Source organism: Antechinus flavipes, chromosome 2 (assembly GCF_016432865.1).
Source record: "Antechinus flavipes isolate AdamAnt ecotype Samford, QLD, Australia chromosome 2, AdamAnt_v2, whole genome shotgun sequence".
Lineage (NCBI taxonomy): Eukaryota > Metazoa > Chordata > Mammalia > Dasyuromorphia > Dasyuridae > Antechinus > Antechinus flavipes.
This window is the reverse complement of record NC_067399.1, coordinates 1,989,559-2,016,459: the sequence shown is the minus strand read 5'-3', so window position 1 is coordinate 2,016,459 and position 26,901 is coordinate 1,989,559. Positions and strand designations below refer to the sequence as shown.

At 51.7% G+C, this 26,901-nt stretch overlaps 1 protein-coding gene across 2 annotated transcripts in view; it reads right to left on the bottom strand.

Moving 5' to 3' along the window:
* The window catches only part of ATAD2B (ATPase family AAA domain containing 2B), a 63,688-nt gene that overhangs the window by 17,834 nt on the left and 18,953 nt on the right, over positions 1 to 26,901 (bottom strand). For both annotated transcript variants that reach the window (XM_051974074.1, XM_051974075.1), the window contains exons 9-18: positions 25,666 to 25,764; positions 24,797 to 24,908; positions 14,426 to 14,541; positions 13,994 to 14,168; positions 13,471 to 13,559; positions 12,870 to 13,029; positions 7,454 to 7,544; positions 4,646 to 4,957; positions 4,247 to 4,379; positions 84 to 270 (exon numbers count right to left, since the gene is read on the bottom strand). In XM_051974074.1, the coding sequence (XP_051830034.1) occupies positions 84 to 270; positions 4,247 to 4,379; positions 4,646 to 4,957; positions 7,454 to 7,544; positions 12,870 to 13,029; positions 13,471 to 13,559; positions 13,994 to 14,168; positions 14,426 to 14,541; positions 24,797 to 24,908; positions 25,666 to 25,764 (1,474 nt within the window). The remainder of the gene's footprint in view (positions 1 to 83; positions 271 to 4,246; positions 4,380 to 4,645; positions 4,958 to 7,453; positions 7,545 to 12,869; positions 13,030 to 13,470; positions 13,560 to 13,993; positions 14,169 to 14,425; positions 14,542 to 24,796; positions 24,909 to 25,665; positions 25,765 to 26,901) is intronic.

Below are 26,901 nucleotides of genomic sequence, written 5' to 3'. Positions count from 1 at the left end.
GCTTTTGTCTTGAGCGGCATCCCTCATACTGAGGGCATCGGGTGCCAATGTGCCCTGGCCATGGTGCCCATCCCAGGACTTACCTGGGCACAGGATTCCTCAGGTGTTTTGGCACTGACTGAATAGAGCGCAGGGAGATCGAGTCTGTGCACCGAGAACTTCTCCAGGGTGTGCAGCAGGGCAGGAGCCAGGTGCGAGGTCTGCCCCGAGCCCCTCTCTCCAGAGAGCAGCAAGCGGGGCCTGTAGGATGTGGGCTGCTGAGAGGCTGACCTGCAGCAAGAGAGGAGACGGGGGTCAGGGGAGCCCGGGCCCCAAAGCCAAGAGAGACTCACCAACACAACTAGGGGGCGTGCAAGAATGAGGGGAGGCAGAGGGGGACTGGACAACAAGGAGGGGAAGGGGGTCCGAGCCATGGCTCAGAGAAGCACTGACACAGGTTGGGGAGGGGGTGTGAGGAGGGAAGAGAGAAACAGAGGAGACATGATAGAGAGGAGGAGGGACGGGCAGCACCCCACTCCTGTCTCTCTTTGTGGGTGGGCTTTGGGGGTCCTACCAGCTGAGGAGCAGCAGCCGGCCCGAGGCAAGGGCCTGGAACAAGGGGCCTGGGCCAGTCTAGCCGTTGGGAAGCCCCTCCAGCCTAGGGAACAACGCTGGAGAGACTCCCCAAGGATCTCACTCAGAGACTAGAGGGCAACTCACAGAGGACAAGGGCACACACAGCTCAAGCCCAGGAACCAAGGCAGAGACAAGACCAACGGGAAACCAATGGGGTGCACAGATGCTAGGGGTCATGGGCACCTGCTCATAGGGCCCCCCCGGGCTAGCAGGGGGACAAGGTGGGTCAGCACTCAGCTCCAGACCCCCCCCATATCAGGAGCTATCTACGTGGCACTCCCCCCAGCAGGACACGAGTTACTATCCCGACCTTTGAAAAGTGCTTCCCCGCAAAAAAATCCAATGGAATCAAGTGAACTGGGCAAGGAAGTGGAACACCCCCCCCCAATCCCCCTTCCCACTGCACATCCCCTCCCACCGGGGGGTGCTGGGCCCAGGGAACTGAATGTCCAGCATCTTCAATGAGACCAGGGCTCCAAGGCTGACCGGGCCGCTGACCTCTGCCCAGCACACTGCAGGCCCTGGGTCGATGGGGATGGAAGGACTATTCCCCGCCACTGGGAAAAGCTGTGCTCACGAGGCCCCAGACTGCTTTGCACCCTCCTGGCCCCGGCCCTGGGGCAGGGTCTGCATGTAGCCCTCGGCCCCCAACATGAAGCGATGGGCACAAGACCACCCAACACTGTCTGAGCCAGGAAGTGGGGGGGAAGAAAGACAAGGCAAGCAGATTACCCCCCCAACAAGAGAAGAGGGTGTAAAAGAAGCGATGGCGATGGGGATATACGAGTGTATGTGAGTCTGACTGTGTGTGTATGGGGGGGGGGTGTCTGTGTGGGGGTGGGTGTCTGTGTAAATGCGTGTGTGATGGGGGAGAGGTCCACGCCCCCCTCTGGAGGCAGGGGGCAGCAGGGGGCCGGGGGTGGGCGCTGGAAGTGCCTAGGCGCCCAAGGGATGGACTAGGAGCCCCTTCTCTGCCCAGTTCGGTCCCTCCGTCTGGACCCCCAGACCATCTGGCCATCTTCGGAAGCTTCTGGTTGCCGGGCCGGGTCAGGTTTCTGTTGGGGCCATGCCCCTTGGGGTCCAGGGCAGGATGCGGCAGGCAGGAAGCCTCCCTTGAAGGTCCTCAGACAACACACGCCATGGGGACTGTGCGGTCTCCCACTTTCTCCCCAAAGTGACAGGAGCTTTCCGACGATCTCGTGAACGCCCAACACGGGCCTCGCTCTAACAACACGGGGGCAGATCTCCTCAGAAATCACCCTGAGCTGTCCCTTCTGCTGCCTGCCCAGTGGCTGAGCCTCTTGGGCCAGAGCAGGGCTGTGAGGGCACTCGGGGTGACCTCTCTCAGAAGCACATGCAAGGAGTGGAGCAATCTTATTGTATCCCCCCCCAAGGCATGAACACTGGAAGAGGAGCCTTCCCCATCTGTCAGACAGAGGATCTGAGCCGGTGGAGAGGGCCTGAGCGGCTCGGGCTAAAATGTTGTTACCTAATGCCAATATCTGGGGTGGAGAGGGCCGGCTGCTCCAGAGCAACTTGGGACTAACATGTTACTGCTTAATGAAAGTGTATCAGTCAGAGGAGAGGGCCTGAGCGGCTTGGGCTAAAATGTTACTATTTAATGACACAGTATCAGTCAGAGGAGAGGGCCAGAGCGACTTGGGCTAAAATGTTGCTACTTAATGACAACATCTGAGTGGAGAGGGTCGCTGCTAACATGTTACTACTTAATGAAAGTGTATCAGACGGCCATGGCTCTCTTCAACAATGAGAGGATTGAAACTAGTTCCACTTGGTCAGCGATGAAAAGCGCCTCTACGCCCAGAGAGAGGCCTGTGGGAGCTGAGTGTGGAGCACAACGTAGTATTTTCGCACTTTCTGTTGATGTTTGCTTGCACTTCGTTTTCCTTCTTTCTAGATCCAATTTTTCTTGTGCAGCAAGATAACTGCATAAATGTGGAGCGATATATTGGATTTAACATATTTAATATGTGTTGGACTGCCTGCCAGCTGGGGGAGGGGATGGGGGGAAGGGGAAAATCTGGAACAAAAGGTTTCACAAGGGGCAATGTTGGAAAAATTGCCCATGCATGTTGTCAATAGAGAGGGAGGGAGGGAAGGAGGGAGGAAGTAAGGAAAGAAAGGAGGAGGAGGGAGGGAGGGAGGAGTCCTAGAGTTGCCCAAGAGAGACTTATGTTAACATGTTACTATTAAATGACATAGTGTCTGAGATGGAGAGGGCCTCTGAGCTGTTACTACTTAATGCAAGTGTATCAGTCAGTAGAGAGGCCTGGGAGTGACTGGAGCTAAAATGTTACTACTTAATGACACACATCAGAGCAGATGGAGAGGGCCCACTGAGCGAGTTGTGCTACTATGTTACCACTTAATGACACAGTGTCCCACCATCCCTGGACAGGACTCTCAGACGGCATCAAGTGCCTGCTCTGCCTGAAGCACTTTCCCCCTGGGAGGCAGGAGTGGCGCTCTCCTTGCCCCCACTGTACAGAGCAGCAAACTGAGGCACCTAAGGCTGAGGGACCTGCTCAGGCTGCATTCTCACCTGAACCGTGGCTTTCTTGGATTTCGTCCTCTCCCAACTCCCCTTCTGCCCGACGGCTCCCCAGGCCCCTGCGCCCCCAACACTGTGCCATACTGCCCGGTATGGGGCCCGTTTCTCCAGGGTTTCACCTGGGCCGCCGCTCGCCACCCACGGGCTCTCAGGTCCACCTGTCACCCTAGGACCGCGGCCCCTGGTGCCGACCTTCCCGCCCCGAGCGCCCACCGAGAGCCCTCTGCACGGGGCCCAGCTACAAGGCGCCCGCCGACTCCAGAGCTGCCGGCACTCCCCGGTCTGAGGAGCCATGAGCATTTCCCAGGCCTGATGTGGGGGGGGGCCTTGCTCAGGACGGCTCCACGACTTACAGAGGGGACCTTGGCACGCTGTTCCAAGGTTACAGGCTTCGCTCAGACCAGACCCAATCCCACTGGTAGACGGGTGGGCACCGAGAGCTTGGTGGAGACCAAGTGCGCAGCACATGGCACTCAAAGGACGCCGCTTGGATACATGTGCCCACGGTACCCTCGGACCCAAAGGTCCCCAGGCCATGAGGGGCAGCTGGACCTGCAGCGCACATGATGCCGGGGCTCTTCCCCTCCTTCCCCAAGAGGGCGCCAGCTCCAGAGAGCCTCCTCCTCCCTGGCCCTGCCCCTCCCCACGGAGTCCGAGAGTCACAGTGGTCAGAAGCCAGCCCCAGAGCACCCCCAGCCTCTGGAAGGCCCAACAGACCAGCCTCCTCTCTGCCCGCCTCCCAGGGTCAGCACACTGCAGGCCGGATGGGAAACAGGACCGAGGGGACCGCTGATGGGCACAGGAGACCCTGCTGGGGCTCCGAGGAGTCGCCCGAGGCTGTGCTGACAGACCATGCGTCATTAAGACTGGCTGGTCAGGGCCTAACCGAGGGCCCACCTGTGGGGACACTGGCCCCTTCCCTCCCAGAAAAGGCCCCCAGGGGGGATCCACGTGGGACACTCTGGGAGGTACCCTGGGTTCAGAAACAAGAGCCAAGATGGCCACCCCCGAGACACGCTGCCGCGGGCCCGGCCACCCGGGCGCAGGGCGGACACTCACGTGCAGAAATGCAGGTAGGGCTTGGGGGCGACAGTGGGGGACGGTTTCTTTGGTGAGCCGGAGGGGCAGCTGCTCTCGAATATCGACAAAGCGTTCTCATCGTCACTGTCCTCGAGGAGGAGGCTCTGCACGTCTGTCCGAGAAGGGGACAAAAGAGGCCTCAGGGGGATGGGCCTCGGGGGGATGGGCGGCGGTCGCCGAGCCCACCCCCTCCTCCCCTGCGGAGCCCACCAGCTGCTGGCCCTGCCAGGATGCCCAAGGCCTGACCCTAATCCCAAGCAGCCCAAGGGAGCTCTGGGCGACTGATCTTCCAGAAGGTCCCCTTCTTTAGTGAGGGGGGGCCCGGGAAGCCCCCTGGAGCCCGCTGCTCCTCGCCCCCGACCCCCAAGGGGGCGCTACCTTCTCGTCGATCCCCCTGGCCAGTCTCGGCGTGAGGAAACACTCTGTGCAGCACAGAGAGGATGTGGTTGAAGCTCCTCTCCAGGAGAGGCCTGATGATGGGTGACAGAGCGTGGCCCGAGGAGGTGACGGCGCGCTGGGAGGCAGGCACGATGTTCTGCATGGCGTGGTGGAAGTCCTGCGCGCTCAGCACGATGGAGGACACGTCCAGCTGCAGCTTGTGGCTGCTGGCGTAGATCTGCGGGTAGCGCCTGCGCAGGGCGAGCAGGGCGGCCTCCGTGCACAGGGCCTTGATGTCCGCGCCACAGTAGCCTAGTGCACACAGGGAGACAGGAAGGGGCCGCGGTGAGACCGACTCTGGGCCCGGGGGTGCCCGCCCCCCCTCGGCCCCCGTGCTGACGCTCTCCAGAGATGCGGACCCCCTGTGTCTCGGGGGAGACCGGTGACCCGCGGCGCCAGCCCACCCCAAGGCGGGAGCATGTAACCAGCAGCGCGAGGGCCCAAGGCACCAGACCCGCTGCAAACAATCCTCACTGTACCATGATAACCATTAACACGGAGCCGGGGAGAACCGCGTGCCAGGCCGGAAGCCTGGGAAACCGAGGCAGGCAAAGCGAGTGCCCTCCGCGGCCCGCGGCTGGGTCCCAGCTACATTCCTGCTCTAGGATTCTCTTACAAAGAAGTATCTGTGACTTCTGCTGGCCGCCCGAAAGCCCCGGATGCTAAGGGAAGTCCTCCCCGGAGGGTCCTGCCCGCTCCCGGCCTCCACCTGGCGCCCCTGACCAAGGCCTCAGCCTCCCGAGGAGCTCAGCATGTCGTGCCCACTTCCCCCTGACCCCCAGCCCGCCCCGGCCCCCAAACGGCACCAAGGCTACTTGGGAGCCTTCTCCTAACAAGCCGCCCCCAGAGGAGCCACGTCAGCTCTCCCCGAGAGAGGAGCCCGAGCACAGCTTGTGCCCTGAAGGAGCTGGGCACCCACTCCAGAGGGCTTCTCCCCGCCAGAGATCTGCTTCCCAGGGGTCCATCCAATGACAAGTGTTCTTCCTCTTCGCTCACACACTGACACCCCCCAACCCCAAGGACTCCCAACAAGGTCCCTTCAGAGGGGAAAACACGGAGGGATCCCATTGGGCCCCATAAAAAACAGAAGGCAGGCTTTTCTGCAGCCCAAGGGGGGACTCGTGCCCACCAGCACCTGCTCCAATAGCGTGGACCGTCACTTAGAAGTGGCCATGGCCAGTTCCCTGACAAGCTGGGGATCCGCTCTGGGCAGACCCTGTCCCCGGGCACCCAAAACACTGCTGAGACTGGCAGTGGGAGCGAGGAGACACGCTCACACATGCACACTGGCCAGACCCCGGCGGGTGAGACCCCGACCCCCAACGCCTCTGCCACGGCCCCTGCGCCCCGGCCTGCAGGCAGACACTCCCCGACACTGCCGGTCAGCCGACACAAGACACCGGAGGACTTCAGCAGCCCATTTTGGGGGCCGAGCCGGGGTCAGCCAGGCCCCGGAGCGCTTTGAGACGTCTACGGGACTCATAGGGGAGAACGGCGGCTCTCTGACACAGCGCGTCACGTCAGTCGGGAGCCACTTAAAAACCCAATGTGGGGAAAGAGAGGCCGGGATCGGCCCACCTGCCTTTGGGCTGAAGACGGGCAGGCTTTTCTAGCTTCAAAAAGTATCGTGAGAATTTGAAAGCCTGCATCACAACCGCCAGCGCTAAGCAAATGCCGAAGGAAACTGAGTGGCCCGCGACTAACTTAGCAAGAAGATCACGGAAAGGCCGAGGGAGAAGGAGCGTCTAAGGCTGAGAAGGAAGAAGGAAACCAGAGAGTGCAGGGGGATGCCTGCCAGAGAGCCGAGGGGCAAGAATGCTGGGGGGGTCTGGCTGCTTGCCTGAGGGCCGGGGGTAGGGCGGGGCAAGGGGGCCTCTCTCCGGCCAGGGGGCCTCTCTCCGGCCAGGGCGGCCTCTCTACGGCCTCGGCCAGCTCTCCCTCCAAACGCCACCCTCTCCCACCAAGCAGCACAAGGCCAAATCGACAGGGAATAGGTTGGGTGCATGCTGTCTGGTACCCGGCCAAGTTAGACTGGTGGTGTGCTGGAGAGAGTTACGTTTTCTCCTCACCCGAAGACGTCGAGGTCTCGGTGGCTCAAAAGCTGAGGGAGGCTGCTTCGGAGATGGAGGTCCCTGTGGATGAAGAGGACAATTTGGATGTAGCTGACTGGGTATGGACGGGCGGGCAATGGCGGAGTCACTTCCTGGAGGGGAGACAGAGCCCCGCGCCTTCTGAACAAGGTGCCCTGGGTGGCTTCTCTGGGGCAGGGGCCTCTCTGCAAGCCTTAGACACTGGTTTATTCTCTTAAAGAGTGAGAGGGGGAAAGAAGGAAAAAAAAGGAGGAGCAGTGAAGGAAAGCAGGACCCTCTGTGTGGGCACAGCAGATCCCGTGACGCGTCTGGGAGTGGCGCGGCCGTGCCGGGCCCTCACGCGGGCATCCTGGCTGTCGGGCCTGCTCGGCGAGGGCTGGGGGCTCCTGGTCTGCTCCCCGCGGTGAGGATGGTTTGCTTAGCGGAGGGCGCCGTGCCCGGGAAGGAAGGGCAGCCTCGTGACTTGGCTTTCTCAGTAATGGTGCGAGACCGCGTTTAAATCGCGCCCAGACTACCTAAGACCAAAGTCCAGTCTTGCTTCCCACACTGGCAGATGCCAAGGCACGCTCTGACCTTCCACACTGGAACCACAGGTGCCACAGGCTGGACGAGAGCCAACACGGATTCACAAACACCAGCTTCAAAAAGAGCCACTCACCAACACATTTCTCAGCCAGTTCGCCAAGGAAGAGGTCCGACAGTCTGGGGCTCCAGTCCCGCGTGTGGATCTGCAAAATGTGCTTCCGGGCCTGGGGAGCAAAGCACAGGCAGATTACGGGGTGTCCCGCAGAGTGGGGCGCACGGCGGTGACGGCCCTTCCCCTGGTAAGCTCCCTGTGGAAAGAGGAGGGGATCCCTACCGAGGCAGAGGGAGACAGTGGGCACTTCTCATCAGTGCCCCAAGAAGGGGAGCCAGGGCCCACGGTGTCCGAGGCCAGGCCACCAGCTCCCAGGCTCTTGGGGGAGCCGAGACGACCTTTCCCTTTCCAAGAGTCCCCGAGGACTTCACATGGAACTTCCTGGGGGCTTTGCTGGGGATTTTTTTGATTGTTTGCTCTAGGGAACCTCTAGGCCATGAAGGTGGGAGGGTCTGCGGATGCAGGACCCAGCCACAAAGGCCACTTCTCAGCCTTGCTCAGACCCGCTTGCCTCCCAAGGACACACATAGCATCCGGCTCTGGGAGCACATAACACATGAGATCAGCTGGGCAGAGGGAGGGGAGGCCTCTGTCCTTGACACATTCCAGGCCTCCTGAACACTAGACCCAGCGTTTCTGGAAAATATGGCAACTCAAAAAGACAGTCCTTTTCTTTTCCTATTCCTTCAAATGTGTTCTATTTCCTGCTTCTGTTTACTGAGGCAAGTCATAGATTTGTAATCATTGATCTGTTCCAATGACAGTCAACTGCTGGCACATACTAAGGCAAAGTACTTCCTAACACTTCATTTATTCTTCATCAGTGGCCTTCATCTTTCATCACTTTAATATTAAAATTGCTTATGTTTTTTATCAGATTTTTTGAACAGTTCATAGCTTATTAATTAATGGGGTTTTATCAATTTTGATCATCTTTCCTTCAATTTTTAAGATTTAAGATTTGGTGTTTAATTGGAGAAATTTCACTTGTTGGTTTCTAGTGTTCGGGTTTTTTGGTTTTTGTTTTGTTTTAGATCTATGTCCAGTTCATTGATCTGTTCTCTCTTTTACAAGTCAATTTTAGGCAGTTTTCACTGTCTGTCTATAGAGAGAAAAAATGTTTCCTAGATATACCTTTGGCTGCATCCCAAAAATTTTGGAATATTGCCTCTTTGTGATTATCTTTGGTAAAACTGTTCGGTGTTTTTATGATTTGTTCTTTGCTCTACTCACTCTCTGGGATTAATATATTTAGTTGAAATTATTTTTTAATCTTTGCAATTACTGAATATAATTCTCATCATACTATAGGCACTAAAACATAAATTTAATATTTATACTTTTCTACATTTATCAGCATTTAAGCTTTAATATGTGGTGAATTTTTGTGACGTTGCCATATGCAAGCAGAAATAAGTAGCTTTTTTATTTAATGTATTCCTTTTTATTTCTATATTGTACATGCTTAACATATATCAGATTACTTGCCAACTAGGGAGGGGGTGGGGGAAAAGGAGGGAGAAAAAACATTTTGTGACAAGATTTTACAAGGGTGAAAACTATGCACATTTTGAAAAGAAAAAGCTTTAAAATTAAAAAGAGAAAGAGATAGAACCTTTAAAAAAAAGAATTTAGATGCTATACTATTTAGTATATATATATATATAATTTTGGTACTGATTAGGAATTCATTTTTTTATGGTAACCTTTTAAAAAGTGAAGATTATTGAATTCAACTAGGCCTATTTGTATTGCTGCTTTATCTAAGATCATGTTTGATACCTCAATTGAAATACTTTTTTATGTTTCAAACGTGTTTCTTATAAACATATTGTTGCATTCTGATTTCTAATCCCTAATGCTATCCTTTTCCATTTTATAGGCGATTTCCCCTCATTTACATCTAGTTAGGACTGCTAATTGGCTTTCCCTCTATATAAGCTACAAGAGAATATAACTCTGCTTCTCTTTACTTCCCACTCCATTTGGGAGTTTGTTTTGCTTCGGACTCATTCCTCCCCTAATTTCCCTTCCATCTTTTCCCTCCCTCTTCTCTTCCCTCCTACAACTCTGTTAGGTGAAATACATTTCTATCCCCAACCGTATCTTCCCTTTTTTCACCAGCCCAAAAGTAAATGAGTTTTAAATGTCACATACACACTCCCCATTCTTTCCCTTCCCCATTGCCACTGTGTATTCCTTTTCTCCTCTCCTTCTTTTAAGATCCTCATGACATAAAGAGCAATTCCAGCTGTGTGGCAGGGTACTCCCATGGGACACAATCTCAGCTCTAGCTTTCAGCCCAGAATGAAGCTTGAATGTGATGGAAGAGCCAGAGCAGGAAACAGACAGAAGAGGAGCCAGTAGCTCGGCTGCTCTGAACCTGTGGCACCTCCCAGCTGGCTCAGTAATAGAAGTGAAACCTCCAAATGGGCAAAAGCCAAAGAAAGCTTGCTCGGACTCAAAATCAAACCAGGAGGGAGGCAAGTCAACTTTGCCCTGGAAAATCACTGTGGGAGGGAACTCTGAAAGCTCACACATGCTCCAGTCTGAGCAGTTCTTTAAATGTTGGACTAGAATAATATCCCAAGAAAACAACAAATGAAACCAAGAGGGCAGAAATTCAGACTAGAAATGTCCCCCAGCAGCTAGGTGGTACAGTAGACAGAGCACCAGCCATGAATTCAGAAAGACCTGAGTTCAAATCTGGTCTCAGACACTTACTTCCTAGTTGTGCGATCCTGGGTAAGTCACTTAACCCTTGCCTCAGCAAAAAGAAAGAAAGAAATACCCTACAGAAGAAAGCAGAGTCCAGCCCCAACATGAAGTCCATTGTCAAGAAATCAGCTGGAAGAACAAGTGAACCAGAAATAAATCCCAACATAATGAGCAATTATAGCAAGAGGGAAGCTCAAGAGGGAAATCCAAAAGAAGAGAGAAACCCTAAAAGATTTACAACCAAAGCTCAGAAAAAGAATTAGAACAGAATTCTTAGAAGAGGAAAAAGCAAGAATTCTAAGACAAGATTGGAAAAAAAAAATAGCTAAGATCAAATGAGAACAAGTGAGGCAAAAGGGCAAAAATAAATGAGAGCTATACAGAATTAGTTCAAGAAAAACAAAAGAGCTCTGTGAAAATAGGATGGACCAAAGAGAAGTCAATGACTCCATGAGGCAACCACAACCAAAGGAAGAAAGTGTTTAAGAACCTTGTGATGAAGAAAACTGACCAAAGGGAGTTCACTTAATGATCACATTCCCCCCGCCTTGGTTCCTGCTCAGAACCAAGCCTTAGAATCTCATTTCCTGACAGCACACTTCAAAATGCCCTCGATCTCTTAGGACCAGCGAGGCAAGATGGAAGTGGAAAGAATTATACCAGCCATGCTCTAAAACATCCAAAGGAAAACTCTCAGGGGTCAAAATCCAGAGCTCCCAGATCAGAGAAAAATACTGTGAAGCAGTCAGGAGGAAGGCTCCGAGCCTCCAAGACTTGGCAGCCACGACTAGGGAAGAGCAAAGAGCTTGGAATATGACATGCCAGAATGCAAACATCATATATGCTAGGCAAAAGATATTCTACAGAAGGAAAAGCGGATCTTGAATGAAATAAAGGATTTCTAAGAAACCCTGAGAAAAACATTAAAGCTGAGTAAAAAAAACCTGACAAAAAACATGAGCATGTTATCATAAAGAATTAAACAAGGATAAACTGCTAACATCCTGATACGGAAAGAGGCTACGTGTCTTTCCTCAGAACTTGATAACCATCAGGAGGGTCACAGAGAGCCTAATTAGCCAACGCTGTTCATTTTCATGGGTTTGCTTTGTAGTCTGCAACTTTACAAAAGGCATTAATTAGCTCTCAGTATTTTTACTGTCTTCCTAGGATTTCCTATGTTCACATCATCAGTAAATTGGGACAGAATTCTCTCCTCTTTCCCTATCTTTAAGCCTTTAATTTTTTCTCTTGCTGATTGTGATTGCTAGCAGTATGAAGAGCAGCCATCCGTGCTTTCCTTCCACATTTCCTGGAAAAGTTTCTCCTGTATCCCCATGGCACACAGTGCTGGCTTATGGTTTCAGGCAACTTTCTGGGATACTAAAAAGCCTTCTAAGTCCATGATTTTTAGCATTGATGACAATGTACTTTGTCAAAAGCATTTTCTCCATCTACTTCTTGGCTGTTTCGCTCTATAATATGGTTCGTCTGCCTGTTGTATTCCTTGGATTGAACCATCCTTTGACCCATGGTACACGTCCTACTTGAACACCGGGAACAATTACACTGCTCAAGTCTATCTGATGGCTTTCAAATCCACAATTTTTGAATCCAGTCATTAATGGCTTTGGTCTATGACGCTCCTTCACTGCCACAGGCACCTGGGAGTTCGGTGGCTAGGGTGCTGGGCCTGAAGTCGAGAAGCGCCTCAGACTTGGGCAAGTCACCTGGCCTCTGCCTGCCTAGGCCTCCTCAGCTACACACTGTTATGATAGCACCTAACTCCCCACCTTCCCCCCCAATCCCCAGGGTTCTTGTGAAGATTAAATGAGGCAAAACACAGAAGGTGCCTCCCAAGTCTGGGATTAAACCGGGAGTTATCCCATAAAAGGGTGTCTGGGATCCACCATTTGGATGGAGCTGACCAGGCAATCTAGGATAGCCCCTCTCATTCCATTACCAACGCACAGTGGAAGGGCATAGCCAGAACCACCCGCGCTCCCGGCTATCACGTCTGAGCCGAGCCAGAGAGACCCAGGGGGTGTGGAGGCACACCCCGAGGCTTCAGGCTGACCCCTCCTGCCCCAGCATCGCCCTTCCTGAGCAACAGGAAGGATGGAGGAGTCCACTGAGAGCAGGTGGCCGAGCCAGAAGGAAAGAGATGCCTGCTTTCCATCCTATCACCTGGGGTTGCCCATAGCTCCAGCCCCCTCCCTGCCCATGTGACAATTCCCCCTCCTCAAGAATGCCCCCAGGTGAGTGACCGGCAGAGGCTTCTAGAAAGCCAAAACTAATGGCCAGTTGTCCCCTCATCAATGGGACACCACTAACCAAAGGTCTCCTGAACACGACTGGGAAGCACCAGAACTATGGAGTGGGTGTCCAAAAAGTAAGGGTGAGCCCCCTGGGCCTGGATCCAGATCATTTCTGATCCCTATCTGAGAGCTCAATGCCACGCCCTGCCCCCCACCCTGAGGCTTTAGAGGGGCTTCTTGCAGGGAAAGACAATAGCAGCTACACAAACAATCCCCCATTCTCCTCCGGGAGACCAAAGGGCCCAGAGCGGACTACAATGTCCAGCCTGGTTCCTCAGTGCCAAGAAGGCACTGAGGGGGCAGCCCTGGATCCAGACGGGGACCCAGCTGCCCTGGATCAGCGGCTGGGCCGTCCACAGCTAAGCCTGCAGGCTACATGCACAAGCTCACTGGACATTTACCTTTTGATCAGGCAGGTTAAAAAGAAATTCCCGGTCAAAGCGGCCAGGTCTCCTGAGCGCGGGGTCGATGGAGTCCAGTCTGTTAGTAGCACCAATAACGACAATTTCCCCCCTGTTGTCCAGTCCATCCATGAGAGCGAGGAGGGTGGACACGATGGAGCTGTGAGAGAAGGGACAGGAAGGGGCTGAAGCCGGCACAGCTGGGTCGTGGGCCTCCCTGCTGCCCTCTGGGCACATGCCCAAACTTCCCTTTAGCTACTCCCAAGCTGAAAGATCCCTCAAGGCCCGTAACACACACGTGCACACACAGAATACACAGATGCACACACACGTACTGACCCCCATGCACACACGCAGCCTGAAGCCTGACCACAGCTGGCTGGAGGAGCAGCCCTCACCCCACGCCGCTCCCCAGAAAGATCGGTGGTGGTCCAGGCTCAGGGCAGGGGTGCCTGCATTTGCCAGAGGGACTGTCTCTTATGCCATAAGCCCAGGGGCCCAGCAGCAGATTCTGGCCAAGCCTAGCCAAGTCCACCCCTTGGCCCACAAGCACAAGCCCCTCGGGCCTGGGAGGGCGCCCTCTCCCCACCAGCCCCAGTACCTGTGGATCTGGTCCTGTCTGCTTGAGCGCACTGGAGCCAGCCCATCGATCTCATCAAAAAATATGATTGAGGGTCTCATCAAGTAAGCCTGATGAAGAAAGGAGAAGGTGAGCAGCTCCCCGTCCCCGAAGGACACGGGCAGCAGTCTCCATGGCAACGAGCGGTCACTGCAGCCTTCCCGCAGGACAGTTTCCAAAGCGCCACTGCGCCAACTCTGCCCCCTGCAGGGGTCTGAGCATTCCCCCTACCCCATCCCCCGCAGATCACCTCCCCCTCCCAGGGGAGAGACGGCTTTGGAGAGTGAGGCTGGACAATTCTGCCCCGCCTTGACCAGGGGCTGGCTCCCCCCAGTGCAGAAGAGACCCACAAGGGAGTGCAGCGATGTGTGGGGTGGGTGGCTGTGTGTACACACAACACTGAATGGCAGAAGCCCGCCTCAGGACCCTCCCTTGATCTCCGACGTAGAGCTCACCCCTCCACCCCCACCCCAGTGCTTCCTGCCCAGACAGACGGGCTCCTCACCTGGTCAAAGAGCAGGCGAAGCTGCCGCTCAGACTCCCCGACCCACTTGCTCAGACAGTCGGCTCCTTTGCGCATGAAGAAGGCCACCTTCTTGTCCCCCTGGCTGCACTCATTGGCCAGCGCTCTGGCCACCAAAGTCTTACCGGTGCCGGGGGGACCATAGAACAAGCAGCCCCTGTGGCAACAAAGCAAGGGGGCTCCGGGTCAGCCAGAGAGGCAGCAAGTGGCCTTCTGGAAGGGAAGGGATGGAGGGCGGGCTGGGGGGACAAGGGAGCAGGCCTCTAGTCACGCAACATTGTGGGGGCAGCCAGCCAGGCCTCTCTGGCCATGCTCAGACGGCACCAGCTACCGGACTGGGGGCTCGATAAGGTACAGAAAGCAGACCCGCTGAAAGCCAGCATCCCTCCCTCTAGGACCAGGAGTTTCACCTACCTGGGAGGCTGGATTTTGAATTTTTCAAAGATTTCGGGGTACAGAAGTGGAAACACGACCATTTCTTTGAGTGCGTGAATGTGATGGCTCAACCCTCCAATACTATCGAAACGCACCTTGGGGAGAATGAGAAAAGAGCAGCTGTAGGAGCAGTCACCCAGAAGGCCCCCCGGACTCCCCCACCCAGGGCAGCACCATGCCCAAAGGGCAGAGAGCGTGGGACAGCGGGCACTCAGAAACTACAAGCCTTGTCCCTGTGAAAAAAATGAATCATGGTCATCAGATTGTAGCCAACATTTGGCCTAAAAGCTTTACAATGACACCTGTCACCAGGAACAGCGGCCCGCCATCCTCCTTATCTGCAGCTCACTCCTCTTCCTATCTGGAGACCAGAATTATTCTTGAGGAATTTGACAAAAGTCCCTCGTAAATCCATCTGCTCCCAAGGAGTTCATTTACTGTTTGTTCAACTCCTAGAAGGTTTGGTATTTAAATCCTCTGTTTCTTGTTCTATTAATCTGGATTCTATTAAACTTGAAAGATACATGCATCCCATTAATTCAATTAAATGGCACATGACTGAGTAAAAAAAAAACTACTAATATATATTTGTATTTCTCTGTTGGCTGTGAATTCTCATTTTACAATTTTGGTACTGGAAATTAAGTGGTCTTCTTTTTGATCAAAATCAGAATAGCCAATAGAAAGGTCTGTTTGAATGGTTTTTCAGTGGGTGTTTTTTTTTTCTTTTCATTTTCATTCAGCTTAGGATTTCTGAGTAAGACTATTTAACTTGTTGCTATTCTAGGTTTTCTGAGAAATGTTCACTTTTAATTTACAAGGAAAAAACCCTACTAAAAAAAAATATGGCTTTTTCTTTACCATGCTATTATGGATGCATGAAGAAAAACTAGAGTGGTTTCTAATAAGATCAGGGTTAAAGTCAAGCTGTCCACTCCCAGAACCATTATTTCAGCAAGTCCTAGAAATGATGGGGGAAGAGTTAAAGTTAAAGGGAAAATAGAAGGGAGAAGGGGAGAGGGGATAAGAGAAAGGAGAAGGAAAGTATTTAGAGAATATGCAAAAAAAAAACAAATAAAATGGTCACTTCTTAAAAGTGGTAAGACGGTTTCCTTAGAAAACCAAGGAAGTCAACTTAAAAGTCAAAAAAGCTTCAGCAAAGTTGGGAATATAAAATAAATCCATCAACCATAAGCATTTCCCTAAAATGCTCAGCCAGAAAAGGCAAAGAGAAAATCCATTCAAAACAACTGAGATGGACAAAAAAACTGGGAGTCTATCCACTAAGATACACACAGAATCTACATGAATTCAACTAAAAACTACTTAAAGAGACCTCAAATATTAGAAGATGAACTGCTTGTGGGCAGACTAAACCAATTTTTTAAAATACTAATCCTCCTTAATTTATTTTATACAAATCAAATTTCCAAAAGTTTGCTTTAGGAGATCAAAATAATAAATAACAGAATGAACTTAAAGTTACAAAAGATCAGAATCTCAAGGGAAATAATGAAAAGAAGTGGGAACAATGATGACCTAACAGGCTCAGATCTCCACTCTGGGGGACAGAGGTGGTGACAAGCAGGACGGACAAAGATCATCCTTCACAGTGTGATGGCGGACAGCACCCACCCCAGTGCCTTCCTCCTGCCAGAGAGAACAGATAGACCGACAGCGCTTCTTTTCCCTTTTCCCTAACAAGGGAGCGCCCAACAACAGGCAGACAGACGGACAATGCTTCTTGCTCCCTCCCTCAACAGACAAGACAGACGGTGTGTCTCGCTCCCTCCCCATGTGTACTCCAGCACAATCAAAGTGATTTCTTCTGAGCTCTTGGGAGGATGCTTCATGAGGCGCAGGGTGACCGACCATCACTGTGTCTACCTCCTGTGACCCTGCCATGTTCCCATCACATCCAAAAAGGCTCCTGGGAACCCCTGAGTAGGAGCATTTGTGGGAACAGGCTTCCAATCGGGTCCATGACTGACAAGAAGATGGAAGGGACACTTCCTCCTCAGGGCTTTCTTGGTGGACATCTTGCAACTTCTCATTCCCAAGATCTCAGAAGGAAGAAAATGCAGAGAAAGGATTTTAAGCACAAGCAGATAAAGCAAACTGAAAAATAGCTCCAGGTCATCTAAATGAGCCCAAGCATCCCTGAATATTGCCCAAAAAGAAAAAAAAAAGAAAAAAGAAAAAATGAAATCAATCGACTCTAATGGGTCTGAGGCTCTATGGATGCTCATGAGAGCAGAGAACCCTGCTGGGACGTTCAAGAGATAAAAAATATCATGAATACAGAAGAAAAAACTGAAAGCCTGCAGGGAGTGGGGGGTGAGGTGGGGGTCTCAATAATGAAACGAGAGAGCAGCCGATGGAGAACGCAGACACACCAAATGAGGGCCAATCCAGGCAAGAAACACAAAAAGCAGCATGAGCCAGACACAAACCCTAAAGACAGAACAACTTAGCAATTCCAAGTCGTGCCAAAGAATGGGGCCAAAAGCCGAGCCCCACGACACAACAATAAAAGGAAAATGCCCCCGAACTTCCAAGCCCAGGAAAGCAGGAGGGGCTCAAAGGAAGCCCCAGGCTGCACAGCTCCACACAGGGCAGCTAACTTCAACCAGTGCGCTGCCAAGAAGGAACAAGACAAAGACTTTCAAAAAGAGAAGGCGTGCCAGAAACCACAGGGTAAAGTGGAATAATGTGCCCAGAGAGCCAAAGAGAGGGCACCTCTCTCTGATCTGCCACCCAGGGAGAGACCTCCCCCACTATGGTGGCTGACCCCCATTCTCGCAGAGGACCAAAGTGACATCCCGTGAGTTGATTACAATGTGTCCCCCTGGGCCAATCGGACCAATGTGTGCTCGGAATGGTCGGCTGCAGCTGAGGCACAGTAGTCCCTATAAACATTTGGGGGGCAGAGGGGCACATCTGGCGGTTCCTTTGGGCTACTTCCTCTCTTTGCTCCAGTGTCCAGCCCCTTCTCTGAGGGGGGCATGCCAGGCTGGGTGGTCCTGGGTTTTAAGTGTCCCTGGTCCCTTTCCTGGCCACTCTGCAAGCACCTGCCCTGGGTGAGCTCCCCATAAAGTCACCTTCTGGGCGAGCCTCCGCAGGCGCTCCCACAGTGCGGCCAGCCCCCAGAGTGGCGCTCTCTGCAGTTAAGTTGGGCAATTAAGTTGGAGAAAGGCCCCGGGTCTCAGGTCTCATCCTACGGCAGCTCCAGGATCCTCCTCAGCCAATTTGAATGGAAGCGATGCCGTTTCTCGCCACTGCCCAGGCCAGTACATGGTTCTGTAGACCCTCGCTTGGATGGTCTGTCCCACACCTCTCCCCTCCCATGCTTTCCTTCGGAGCCTGCCCCCCACCCATCCAAATACTGAGTGAGCTCTAGCGACTGAGGTACCATCCTGATGGACTTCTCTGGGCAGCCGAATTTGGGCACACTTGACCCTCACTAGCAGCGAGGGCCAACTCAGTCGTCAAATGGACGAATCCGGCGTCCAGACCGTGTCCTGCTCCTGGAGTTGTCGGGCAGCAAACACCAGCTGGATATTCTCAGCCCCTTCTGAAGCCACGCCGGCTCCCAGGCAGACGACCTTCCTCCAGCTGGAAGATCAGCCTATTGAGGACGACTGGCTAGAATCTGGCCAAGAGAGGGCACCCCGCCCCCGAGTGACACATCTCTAAAGAGACGGACAGGGGAGGCATCCTTGACCTCCTGGGCAAAGCCTCCCCTGTCATATAAGCTGGGAGATCCCAGTCAGCTTCTGTAGGAGCAGTGGACATCGCCCCCCCCCCCCACTTGTAAATCTCAGCTGGGATAGCTCAGCACCAGGTGCTTTGCCACACGAAAGGAGCCCAAGGGCCCTGAAAACCTCTTCATCAGGTGGCCTTCAGCTGGTGGGGAGTGACTTCATCCTGAGGTCAAGGGCCAAGGGCCTGAGTGCTGATTGATGGTGTTGGGAACACTGTGGAATGTTCAGCCCCTTTCTCCAGTCCTTATGACTAATCGATGAGTCTCCATTAGCACTGAGTAGTTGAGGGGCACCGTAGGTTCCTGGCCCATGAATAGTCTTCAGGGCATCACGAGAGCTCTCTGGACTGGGCCTATGGGCCAAAAGCTGGACTTCATCCGCCTTCCTCCCAAGCCAGGAATCCTGCACTTCTCGCTGTGAATGATGGAACTGCGTGCAGTTCTTGGAGATGGAGGCGCCATCCTGCAGTGCAGCCTGGGAAGCTCTCGCTTCTCCTTGAGTAGCTTTCCCATCATTTCCATCAAACCAGCCTCGATGTCTGCGAGGGCTCTGACCCAGGTGGACACAAACCGCCAGCTTCCTTTCCGCTCCACTGTTGCCAACTCTGCGCCGGCTCCCCCCACACACGAGCACCTAGTCTGGGGGCATCAAGCCTTTGGTCTCGGGCCGCTGCTGCCTCTGGACGTGAACATTCGGCTTGGAGAGGACAGGCCTGTGGTCGGTCCAGCACTCTGCACCACACATGGCCTCGGCTCCTCTGCATCCTGCCCGTCTCCTCTCCATGTGCTCAGTCTGCTCAATGCCAGCTGTGTTTTCTGGCCTTTCTGGTCATGAGACGCATGGGGCGCCAGCAGGAAGCAACCGAGGCTGTGGCTGTTTCCCAGCCACACCTCCCAAGGACTTTGCGCCACGCCTGCTGGTTCGAGCCCGCTCTACCATAAAAGTCACCCAGATTTATGAGCCTGACCTCTTTGGGCACATGGATGAACAAGGGTCTCCAGGTCTTCCTCAGTTTCCTTTGACCCCCGTGGGGTCATGGGCACACGTGATAGTAGCGCGGCATCTCCTACAAGTGGCGATTGCGCTGTCACAAGCCGTCGTCCCCTGCTTTTGGAAGGCACAGGAGCTTGTCGGCTCAGATGATGACACAGAAAAGCTTTCAAAGAACAGATTCCAGAGCAGCCCCTGGGCATCAGTCTCTAATCCCACCAAGAACAGGAAGCCCCCACAAGGATCCCATGCTGCGCATCAAAGCCTCAGAGGGAACAAGGGAAACACACCTGCACTAGCCCAATGCCCAGAGTGAAAGGGAGTCCTGGAGGGGAGAAAGAAGCAGGGTGAATGGACTGGGGCAGGGGCCATATCCATGGCAGCACCCTAGGAGGTGAGGGGCCCCAGGGAAGAGCGCGCCCTTTGTGCTGGCACCCAGTCCCCTCCTGCAGTCTTGAGGATCGCTGCTCCGGGTCCTTTCCCATAAAAGGTCACAGCCTCTCTCCTCCTAAGTCAGAGCTTTGTGAGGGAACTTGGCGTCATAAGGAAGGTCTGCTCCGTGACTTCAAGATGGTTCGAGTCCGTGACTTCCTTCCAGATAACTTCAGCTTTTGTGACTTGTTGCACCTCCTCCTCCACTGCCCAGAGGGGCCGGTGGTAGGCCCGGGTCAAGACAGGCAGAGACAGAAGAGAAAGGCAGCCCACAGGCCCGCAGACCTCGTAGGTTTCCTGCCAAGGACAAGGCACTCTCCCCTTTCCCCAGACTCCTCCTAAATCCCCCAGGAGGCCTCCATCATTTCCTCACTCCCACATCCCTGGAAGAGACCCTGAATCAGACACACAAGGCACCAAGTGGCCTTCGGGGAAGCTGGCAGCTGCTTTCCTTAAAATGGTAAGTAGTATCTATCTAAAATTAAAAGTGCTCATTTCCTGTAATGGGGATATCCTAGAAGCCTTTCCAGTAAGATCAAGAATGAAACAAGGATGATCACCATGATCATTTGATACTACACTAGAAATACAGCGATGGCAATTAGACAGAAAAGAAAATTGAGGGAATAAGCAGAGGTGATGACGTAAGCAAGTTTTTTGTAAATAATATAATGGCTTATTTAGCAACATCCTAAAGAGTCAAATAAAAAAACGATTGAAAACAATGAACAACATTAGCAAAGTTGCAAGATATCAAATAAACCCACACAAATCATCAAGATTTCCACACATTACAGAAAACAACAACAACAAAAATCAGAAGGAAGAGATCGAAAGAGAAACTCCATCGAAAACAACTGTAAACTGTTCCCAGTACTTGGGAAGTCTATCTGCAAAGACACACACAAGTAGTGTTTGAACACAACTACAAAACACTCCACACAAATAAAGACAGATTTAAATAGCTGGAGAAATAGTCATTGCTCATGGGTGGGCTAACTCAATATTTAAAAAACGACAATGCTACCTAAATTAAATTACTTATTGAGTGTAATATCAAAGTAGCAAACAATTACTTTTTAGAGCAAGAAAAAATAATAAAATTCATCTGGAAGAATAAAAGAGCAAGAATATCAAAGTAAGGGGCAGAGAGGTGGTACAGTGGATAGAGCATCAGCCCTGAAGCCAGGAGGACCTGAGTTCAAATGTGGCCTCAGACACTTAAAATTAGCTTGGGCAAGTCACTTGACCCCAATTGTCTCAGCAAAAATAAAAAAATTAAATTAAAAAAATATATATATCAAAGTAATCAACTTAAAAAAAAAAAGCAAAGAAAGGGAGATTTCCAATACCGGATCTCAAATTATATTTCAAAGTGATAATCATCAAAACAATTTGGTACTGAATAAGAAACAGTAGTTGATCAACAATATACAAAAGCAAATGAGCATAAGAACCTCACACTTGATAAATCAAAAGGTCTCTGCTACTGGGGCAAAAACTTGCCATCTGACAAAAACTGCTGGGAAAATTGGAGTAGTCTGCCAGAAAATAGCCTACCTCATCCCATTCATTAAGACAAGGTCAAAATGGGTACATGACACAGACAAAAAAAGGTAATATCCTAAGGGTCACAAGAGAAAATGCATCAGCCTGATAACATAAAATTTTCAAGTTTAACAAAAACAAAACCAATGCAGCAAAAATTAGGAGAAAACCTGAAAGCTGGGAGAAAAATGTTTACAATAAGTTTCTCTGATAAAAGTCTCATTTTTCAAATATACTGGGAACTGAACCAAATGCATAAGAATAAGAGCCATTTCTAATTGATAAATGGTCAAGGGATATGAAAGGCAGTTTTCAGAAGAAGAAATCAAGCTATCAATAGTCATTTAAAAACAAACACTCCACCTTGCTAAAAACCAGAGAAAACGCAAGTCAAAACAGAGATAGTAGCACCTCGAATGCATTTAAGGTGACAGAAAAGGAAAAAAAAAAAAAAACTCCGTAAAGTCTGCAGAAAAACAGGGATGCTAACACATCACTGGTAGAGCTGATGACGAGTCCATCTATTCTGGAGAGCAACTTGGAACTATGCCCAAAGAGCAAGAAAACTGTCCATAACCTGGAGCCATCAATATCACCGCTTCATCTATTTCCCAAGAGGTCAATGAAAAAGGAGGAGGACTAACAGGTACCAAAACATCCAGAGCAGCTCTTTTTGGTAGTAGACTACTGGTCATCCCTCAAGTAAGGACCTGATGAGTGAGTTATAGTAGAGTTCTAAGGAGATGGACTGCTTTGTGCTATAAAGAAGCAAAAAATCAATCTGGGAACTGATTGCAATGCACTGATGCAAAGTGAAGTGAGCAGAACCAGGAGGACACTGAACACAACACAGCAATATACTTAGCTACTCTGATAAATCCCATGACCCAAGACGATGGCAAAGGACCCATGATGAAAAACGCATCCAGCTCGAGAAAATCCACAGCCTCACTGTGCAGACCGAAACTTATTTTCCCTTTATTGTTCTTTCTCCCTCCCTCTTAGAATATGGCAGAAATGCTTTGCATAAATTCGAATGTATCATAGGATGGGAGAGGGATTAGAAGGAAAGAATTTCAAACTCAAAATAAATGATGTTTTTTAGAAGGGGAGAGAATGGGAATAACTAGAATTATTCCCAATAAGATCAAGGTTAAACAAGATGGCCCACTATCATCATTACTGAGTGTTAGAAATGCTAGCTTTGGTAAATAGAGAAAAAGAGATTAAAGGAATTAGAGTGAATAATGAGGAAATCTAATTATCACTCTTCGCAGATGATATGATGGTATACTTAGAGAACCCTAGAGAATCAACTAAAAATACTAGAAATAATGCACAACTTTAGCAAAAATGGCAGGATTTAAAATAAACCCACATAAATCACCTGCATTTCTCTACCTTACAAAGTCCAGAAGCAAGAGATAGAAAAAGCCAAGAACTATATGAATAAATTACAAAAAAACTTTTCACACAAATAAATTTAGAACTAAACAACTGAAAAAATATCGAGTGCTCAAGAGAAGGCCAAACTAATATAATAAAAAAGACAATTCTACATAAATTAATCTACTTATTCAGGGCCATACCAACGAAGTGCCAAAAAATTACTAGATAGAGCTAGGAAAAAATAATAACAAAATTCACCCGCAAGAATAAAAGGTCAAGTATTGCAAGGGAATTAAGAAAAAAAATTGCCAGATCTAAAACGATGTTACAAAGCAGCGGTCATCAAAACCATTTGATACCGGCTAAGAAATAGAGTAGCTGATCAAGTGGAATAGCTTAGGACCACAGGACAGAATAGTCAGTAACTATAGTAATCCAGTGGTTGACAAACTCAAAGACCCCGGTTTTTGGGATAAGAACTCACGACTTGACAAAAGTTGCTGGGGAAACTAGAAAATAGTATGGCAGAAACTAGACATTGACCCATACCTAACACTCTATACCAAGATAAAGTAGAAATGGGTTCATAACTCACACATAAAGGGTGATAGTATAAGCAAATTAGAAGAACAAGAGGTAGTCTACCTCTCAGATCTGTGGAAAAGAAAGGAATATGTGGCCAAAGAATTAGAAAATGTTATAGAATACAAAATGGACAATTTTGGTTATATTAAATTAAAAAGGTTTTATACAAATAAAACCAATGCAGCCACGATTAGAAAGGAAGCAGATCTGCACACGTATATTGTATCCAGGATATACTGTAACCTATTCAACATGTAAAGGATTGCATTTAGAGGAGGGGGTGGAGGGAGGGAGGGGAAAAATCGGAACAGAAGTGAATGCAAGGGATAATGTTGTAAAAAATTACCCTGGCATGAGTTCTATCAATAAAAAGTTATTAAAATAAATAAATAAATAAAATTAATTTTAAAAAATTAACAAAAAAAAGAAAGGAAGCAGAAAACTAGGAAAAACTGACATCCAAGGATTCTGATAAATCTATCAATTTAGAAAATTGCCTCGTTTCTAAAATGTATAGAGAATTGACTCAAATTTATAAGAATTTAAATCATTCTGCAATTGAGAGATGGTCAAAAGATATGAAGAGACAATTTTCATATGAAGAAACTGAAACTATTTCTACTCATATGAAAAGCTGCTCCAAATCACTATTGATCAGAGAAATGCAAACTAAGACGACTCTGAGGTACCACTACACACCTGTCAGATTGGCTAAGATGTCAGGAAAAGATAATGATTAATGTTGGAGGGGATGGGGGAAAACTGGGAAACTGATGCATTGTTGGTGGAGTTGTGAGACACAGAAATAAGATTATGTGAGGATTGATTCTGATGGACATGACTCTCTTCAACAATGAGATGATTCAGGCCAGTCCCAATGGTCTTGTGATGGAGAGAGTCATCTACGGCCAGAGAGGGGACTGTGAGGACTGAGTGGGATCATTTATTTTCACTTTTTTTTTCTTTCTCATTTTTTTTCCGTTTTGAACTGATTTTTCTTGTGCAGCGCAATCACTGTGGAAGTATGCACAGAAGCACACTGGATTACTTGCTGTCTGGGGGCGGGACGGAAAAAAATGTGGACCACAAGGTTTTGCGAGGGTGAATGTGGAAATTATCTTTGTGCGTATTTTGAATAGTAAAAGACTATTATTATTTTTTTAAAAAGCAAGTCTGGTTATCTCTCACTCTCTCCTCACTCGGGTGGCTCCCAGGTGACGCCTTCTCTCCTAGTGCCCCATGCCCTTTCTTTGCTCCTCGGTTAAAGAACCCCGCCCACACTCCCTACCACCTCTCACTTCCCCAGCCCCAACAGATGTAGCGTCTCCCCATTGTTCCCCCCCTCCCTCACCTCCAGACTATAGTGGCAGCTGTGGGAGGCCGCCGGCTTGCCCCATTGAGCCGCATGCCCCTTTCCTGTGGCCTCTGTATTTGCCACCTTGCCTGGCACAGCACTCTCTCCCCCAGAGGACGCTGACCCTAAATGCGCACACTCCCCCAGGCTCAGCCCCGGGACTCCTCCCGCCAGATGGCAAGGAACCCAGGGAAGGCGCCAAAAGTTTGCTGAGGAGGGAAGGCAGTGTGGGGACCCGCGGTCCTGGCCCCCCCGAGGCACCGAGCCCGGCAAACAGGGGTCACCTACCGATTTATCCAGAATCATTGGGTCGACGTCTGCCAGGCTGGCCCCAACCTTAACTCGCTCTCGGAGAATCCCGCTGGCTAAGTCTTCGGCTCTAAAGTTCATCGGCAAACACCTGCAGGACAGGATGGGTGGGTGAGTCCCCCGCTCTCTCCAAGGAAGCAGCTCAGGCCCAGAACCCTGCGGGTCCCGGGTCCCTTTGTGCCCAAGCTGAGCGAGCCCACCACCCCCTGCCAAGTAAAAGGCAGGGCACGCTCCTCCAGGAGACAGGACTGACTTTGTCCCATGCCAGAGGCCGGCCACGAAGCGCAAAGTGAGCCCCAAGAGAGCCGGGCCGTCCAGCCTCACCAAAGGCGCTTCTTGGTGCTTCACTGGGTCTGACAGACCCGGAAGCGCAGTCTGAGAGGCCCTTTTGGGGCAGGCAGGCCCGCCTGAGGCCGGAGCTGACTTCTGGGCCCCACAGCCGCCCTGACTGCCGTCCATCTAAAGGAGGAACACGTGGGCAGACCCAGGACGCGCACCCCCCCACCCTCCCCCCCCGGCTGTCAGCCAAGGCCAGCCGCCCCCCGGCCCGATGCCATGGCCTCCACCGCCCCCGTCTCCAAGCCTCCGTCCCCGAGCAGGAAGCCCTCAGGGCCCTGCAGCACAGCCGCAGTGGCAATCCCAAAGCTAGACCAGGAAGCCATAAAGTGGAGGCCGGGCACTCGAGGCCCTCATGGTGACCAGGAGGCCTCTGATGAGTCAGCTCACCTAGGCTGGCACGTGGGCCCCTCACCTTGACCTCGTGAGATCGACCTTTGGCCCCCAGTCCCCTGGATTCCCAGCCCACGCCCCCACCCACAAAGGGGTGGCCCTGCCGGTCCGTGACCGACCTGTTCCTGGCCCTGGCCATGCTCTTGGACTTCCTTCTCTCGAAGCGCTCCTCGTCTGAGGAGGTCGTGTCGCTGCTGTGGATGGCGTGCTTCTTTCTCCTGTCCAAATGAGTAAAGCAGGGTCAGGGGCCGGAAGCCCCCGGCCCATGAGGGCACACAGCCGACCCCAGGGAGCCCCACGCCTTCTCTGCCGCCTCCCCAAAGACGGGCGGGGTGGGGCACGGGGCCGCTGAGATGGTCTCAGAGGGTCAAGAGGAGGGGGCCCGGGTCCGGGCCCAGCGAGGTCAGGGAAGACCAGGAGCGGTCAGTGATGGGGCCACAGCCGCAGGCGGCAAGGACGAGAAGCCGAGAGGCTGGAGATCAGTGGGACAGAAGCTGGGGCCCCACAGAATGGCACAAGCCATAGCTGGGCCCATGGGAGCCCAGGTGGACAGAGCGCACCCCTTGGGGTCCCGGGGCAGAGGTCAGTGGTCCCTTTGTACAGAGCAGGGCCCGAGCTTCCCGGCCCGCACGCCTGCACCTGCGGGGTTGTGCATTTTCTTCACTCTCCAACTGGCCAGACCGTGAGGGCTGCCCTGGGGAGGGGCTTCCCACCACCACCAAAAACGCCAACACTGAGACCCCGGGGGAAGCAGCGGGCAACATGGAGGGTGAAGCCTGGGGACTTTCTGAAGAGAGTGAGCCCCTGACAGGCCCCGACTGGGGAGCACACAGTGAGGGGTCTCCCCTGCGCTGAGACTCTTCTCCAGAGGAGACCCAGGGGGCATTTCTCTTCCTTTCTAAGCATTTAAGGAAGACCTCCTAGATAAAACACCATCAACACTTATTAAACCCCCACTGTGTACCAGGCATGGGACTAAACATCGGAAACACTTCTTGCCCTTGAGGAGCTTTTTTCGGGGGCAGTCAGAGAAGCTCTGACTGAGAAATGGAGCCCCTGGCCCAGCTCCCTCCTTCGGTCCTAACTGGGAAGAAGAACCCATGACAACTTGAGCTCCCTCGCTCCCCAGGGTCACACAGCAAGGGCTCACGGCACCTCCGGGCACCCTGGTGAGAGCCTGTGCCAGGGGGCGAGGCTGACGGGCTGAGGGGGACGCGCAGGCGGCCGGCAGCGCCGAGGAGGGAGCCGCAAGCTTTCTCCACACTGGGCACACTCTGTCCACTCCTGACTGGCTCCCAAAGATCGAACCCTAAAGCAAGGCCTCCTCCCGTCCCCAAGAGGGTCACAGGCCTGGG